The following is a 5,024-nucleotide window of genomic DNA, read 5'->3' as shown; positions in this document are numbered from 1 at the left end:
TCTGGAGAGGCATAGTCCCCACCAGAGAATGTGAATGGAGAGGAGCGGTGACAAAACTCCGCTCCCCCGCTCCAGACAAAATAGCCATGCTCCACTCACATGGTATTAAAAAATATATACTAAAAATAAATAGACATTTTTTTCCCCCACTGTGTTGTCGATTGCAGGTGAAAAGATGTAATGTACGTCCAGAAAGGAATGCTATTTAATCTTCCTTATTATAATTGCATAGCTTGACCCAAGTAAAAAAAAAGAAAAATATTCCCCACCTATGATCAGCAAAGAAAAAAGCCGACATTATGGAGGGAGAAATATCTATTTTCAGCAATACTGATTGCTTAATAATTTTTGATGTCTTAAAGACAACAAAAAAGACTCAGTCAAAACATTGGTCAGTTTCTTTCAGTATCAATATGTAGTAGAAAGTCATCAATAGCTGGCATAATAACATCTATTTTAATGCTCTAGTGGCGGATCTGAATCCTGCCAACCTAACATGTATAAACCAGTTATTTTCCAGATTTCATTCCACAGTATCATTAGTGATGTCAATAAGGGATTCAATCAATCAGTCCTGTGGGAAAATACCAGTGGGATGTATTTATCAGTGGCGTTGTTTAGATCGGATACTGTACAGATCACATTAAAATAGACCCCAGTGGGTATAATGCCCCAAATAGTTCTAAATTTTAGTTATACATAGTAAATGAACATGTTTGTTTATGAATACTGCAGCGTGGGCCTGATTTATCTAGGTCATTACACCAGAGGATCAAACTGTTAATCTAATCATTATTCCTTCCGAGTTGCATTTCACAACTTTTTGTTAGATTTTGTGCTACAAATGATTATGCAAATTGCTATTTGGTGTAAAAACCTTAATAAAACTGGCTGTGTACGTTTTGTACATCCTGAGAGTTTTTCCTCATCGCCTCAGTTCCTCCCACCACACTACACCTCCGTTAGCAGATTTCCATTCGTCAGAGGGCTGTGTAATTTAGGCATCCCTTGGCTCAGGCTTTCAAAAGGGACATATTTCACTGCAAGGAGACAAATAGGAAAGGAAATGCTCCAGGGGTTCCATTTCATAAATCTTTGTAATTTAACTTTGGGGGTCAGACTTTTTGTAGAAAAGCTCATTTCACTGAAGGCCTCTTTACTGACAGAATAAACAATCGGGCTCACCGTCCACAATCATTGCTCAGGTATACAGGGAATTGTAATTGTGAAGCATTACCAATTTTAGGCTAATCATATAATTTCTCCAGAATCTGGGTTTAAATTGAAGCACCTATCGCACCTGTTTAAGTGAGCCCAGTCACTCATTTTACTACTTGCCACTTAAATTGCTTTTAAAAATGATATTGCAGACTATGAATAACGTAACATTGACTGTTCTACAGCACAGTAGGTTTTGGAACCAAGCAACAAGGCGGAACACAAATAGCACAGTCTTGTAACTATGACTCCCCACTATAGCGCTTTATATATATATATATATATATATAATTTTTTTTAAGGCTCATAATCTAGCTGGGGAAATTGCGATTGTGTGTGTGTATATGTGTGTGACTGAATAAAAGTCCTACAGTTTTAACCACCTGTTACTAAATTAGAGAAAACACAGAGGTAAGAAAATGAATTACAAAGCCTTAGTTATCACCCTGCAGAACCCAAAGCCACTCCAACTGTAAAATGAGCTTCTATCTCATTATCCATAAAAAACTGTAAGCCGTACACTCCTACCCCCACCCTCGTAGTCTGTACGATTTAACTCCTGGTACACAACTGATTGTTAAAATGAAATTGAAATTGTCTACAAACTTATGACAACTGTCAAGTAGTAATACAATATGTATTTCCACTATCATTCTTTAACATCTGTATATAAATAAAAACTGTGTTTGCAGGAGTATTTCCATAGTTTTTGTATTCTTCATGCCAAAAGCACAAACAAGACTAAAGAATAAAAGTACACTGTTGGAAGGTAATTCACCTGTTTAATGACACCCAAGTTATGGGCAGGGGTTGTGAATTCATGATAAATTCTACAGTACAAGTCTTATGTACAATATTACATATGAACGTTCTGGGCTACAATATGACTGTAGTTGTCTAAAAACAAATGACATGGTTTAAGACAGGGACAAACATTCACTCAATCTGATGGAAAGTATCAAAATATCAAGTCTGGGAAAATAATAAATATAAGTGAAACCAAATACATCAACGAGGGTTACAAAAAGAGGAATCTACTTCCGGAACCGAAGCTGCCCGTTGAGTTTCAGTTTTCTCCTGGAGGCTGAGCTGGGTGAGATATGGAAAGATCTCTGCAGTTTTCACCCTGGCTTGTCATCCCTCTTACTCGATGTCATCTTCAGCAAGGCTCTGTGCACTCACAATACGCTGGAAATCAGGAGGGAATCAATACATAAACTGCTAAATATCTACTGTCTGAGCACTAACTTTACCAGAACTTATTACTCAAACGATATAAAGTACAGTCAACTCATTAATATTAATTTCAAGTGACCAGCAAAAAAAAAAAAAAAAAGTCATTATTTCTTATTATCAGGAGTACAAGCCAAATGCATACGGTCAGTTTTAATTAAAGTTGCAGTAACACTGAAATCAAATTCCAATTACAGTACAATGAAAAGTATTACACATTTAAAAGTACTGTGCATTTTATTAAATAGTCTAAGTAAACTTCAAAAGAATACGTTGCAAATACGGTTTAATAAAAACAGTTGCAAAGGCAACAGGAAGTTAAAGTATGCAGTACTGAACTTTTAAACTGTTCAAGCCACTCTAAACTGCATTTGAAATTTGCATGTCCCAGCTGCTGAGCTAGTTTCTCAGCTTTGTGTCTTGTGATCCCAGACACAGGCAAATTCAGGCCATGGGCATTTTTAAACAGCAAAAGCAAGCAGTGTAATCCCTGAAATTTCTCTATGAATATTTCACTACAGCTCACATTTTGTCAATTTCATCTTGAGTTTATGAACATTTTGGGCAAATTCGTAGGATTTCAGGTAAGCTTTGTACTTGTGATAGCCAAATCTCCTGACAGAAAACAAAAAACTAAAACTTTTGTTAAAAAAAGTAAATTTCGCTCTTGACCCACAGACCCGATTAACTGCTTTTTGGTTGATTGTCTGAAGTCCAACGAAGGGTTTTATGATAATCTGAATGCAATTACGTCATCGATTGAATTCGAACAAAATTATAATGGGTCATCTGCAAAGGGTTAAGTGAATTCGTATTATAAAAAGTAATTCACAGTAAGCAACTTTGGCCAGGACCAATGTCAAATGCGTAGCATCAGGATATTCGTTTAAACTGAGTTCGTTTTAATGAGAATTGACTGTATATTAAAATCAGGAGTATTATATAACGACTTCCCCTTTAAAAGTGAAACAGAACAGTGGACAGATTTTTAAAGCATTTTCTCAAACCTTAAATACAAGTTAGATGCACTATACAGCAATTACTGACTACACCACTTCAAATTTGTCCAATGTTTTTTTTAATTGTATTTTTAGAGAATATTTGTTGGTGTATGCATAGTGAACGCAAAATGCTTTTTATCTGAAGCAAGCATTTTTATTGCAACAGAAACTAGCAATAAGTTTTATTTAAAAAAAAAAAAAAAACACACCACACAATAAAACAATAAAAAATAAAACTGCTTGTAAAACAATAAGTGAATAATAAAGAAAACCACAACCTTCTGCAACATCCCACTCTTAAGATTATTATACTGAAGGCAGAGTCCTCTATAAAATTGTATTACACACAGAAATCTACACCCATATTAAGAGGCAGTGACCTTATCCAAGGTATTCAGCTAAGTTTTCTGATATACTAAAGAGTAATGTCCTAGATGTGAAATAGTAAAGAGGCACTGTTACAGACTCTTCACTTTGGATACATCTAGGTGAATGTTGCTCTTGCATTCTTCCTTGTCCCAGCAGCTATCCAAAACTACAGGGGGGTTTAAAAGAATGCACTAGCTTGAACTGAAATCCCAGAAACAGTACCTTTTTGGAAGACATAAAAGTCTGTATCATGGATTCAATTCAAACTTCCTTAAAGACTTCTACATCTCATAATTCTAATATAGATGCCACTTTTAACACAGTTTGGTCTGCATGATGTTAAAGTTGATATGTTTAAGTATCAACATGCCAACTTTAAATGTATTATTTATCACTACATTTTGAAAAAGCTTAATAAATCTTATAGGGCTCAAGTGAGCCAAATTCTGGGGAGGCGTGAACTAAATATTTATGGACTTAAGTAAAAAATCTAAAAACTCACAAGAGGTCAAATGGAAAGACCCTGCAGGACACTTTCATCCCAGACTTCCAGTTACTGTATTTAATGAGTCACTGTTCTACTGTATTAATATAGAATGTAGTATAATGTTAAAGTCCACTACTACTTATATATTGTACAGTACCCCACTGGTGGATCGTTCTTATTTTTTAAGCCAGCAGTACATTTCAAACCCTGGTACATTTTCGTTGTGTGTCATTGGACTTCAAAAAATGAATAAATAAATAAATAAATAAATAAATAAATCGGTTGATGTTGTTGGCTTTGTCTAGCATCCTGCCACCCTCATCACATTTCAGGAAACTGGCCAATTTTAAATATACAGGTACCTACCTGACTGATGGTTGGGAGTTTGGTTAGCAGCATCTGGAACACTGGTGGGGGAAGCGTCTGCTGTAGGACCTGTAATAACTGTTGAGGCTGTCCGCAAACAGCAATGGCATTCGTCAAGTGATCAACCCCCTTTTCATAGTCTCCTGAGCAGATGACAAACAATGGAAAAAGTGAGCTGGCAAAACACAGGCATATCGGGTAACTTAATATTTAAGAATTCTGCCGTTTACAGTATACGGCAGCTGCTGCTATTTGCAAACACATTAAAACTCATCTAGGAAATCGTCACTGCTGTATGTCTCTATATTCAGTGTTAAAAGTACTTGTTTTAATTGCTGCACAGACTAGGT

General features: G+C 35.7%; 1 protein-coding gene and 1 non-coding gene across 2 annotated transcripts in view; both read right to left on the bottom strand.

The window, feature by feature from the left end:
* Positions 1 to 1,980: 1,980 nt before the first annotated feature.
* Positions 1,981 to 5,024, bottom strand: part of LOC117402249 (mitochondrial import receptor subunit TOM20 homolog) — an 8,969-nt gene continuing 5,925 nt past the window's right edge. The window contains exons 4-5 of the mRNA XM_034921420.2: positions 4,675 to 4,817; positions 1,981 to 2,406 (exon numbers count right to left, since the gene is read on the bottom strand). Of these exons, the coding sequence (XP_034777311.1) occupies positions 2,362 to 2,406; positions 4,675 to 4,817 (188 nt within the window). The 3' untranslated portion in view covers positions 1,981 to 2,361. The remainder of the gene's footprint in view (positions 2,407 to 4,674; positions 4,818 to 5,024) is intronic.
* Positions 3,874 to 4,013, bottom strand: LOC117403461 (small nucleolar RNA SNORA14). The gene has a single exon (XR_004544577.1). It is a non-coding gene; the product is annotated as a small nucleolar RNA SNORA14 (small nucleolar RNA).

This window comes from Acipenser ruthenus, chromosome 5 (genome assembly GCF_902713425.1).
Source record: "Acipenser ruthenus chromosome 5, fAciRut3.2 maternal haplotype, whole genome shotgun sequence".
NCBI classification, from domain to species: domain Eukaryota; kingdom Metazoa; phylum Chordata; class Actinopteri; order Acipenseriformes; family Acipenseridae; genus Acipenser; species Acipenser ruthenus.
The sequence above is the reverse complement of the archived record's forward strand: the minus strand, read 5'-3'. Positions and strand labels throughout refer to the sequence as shown.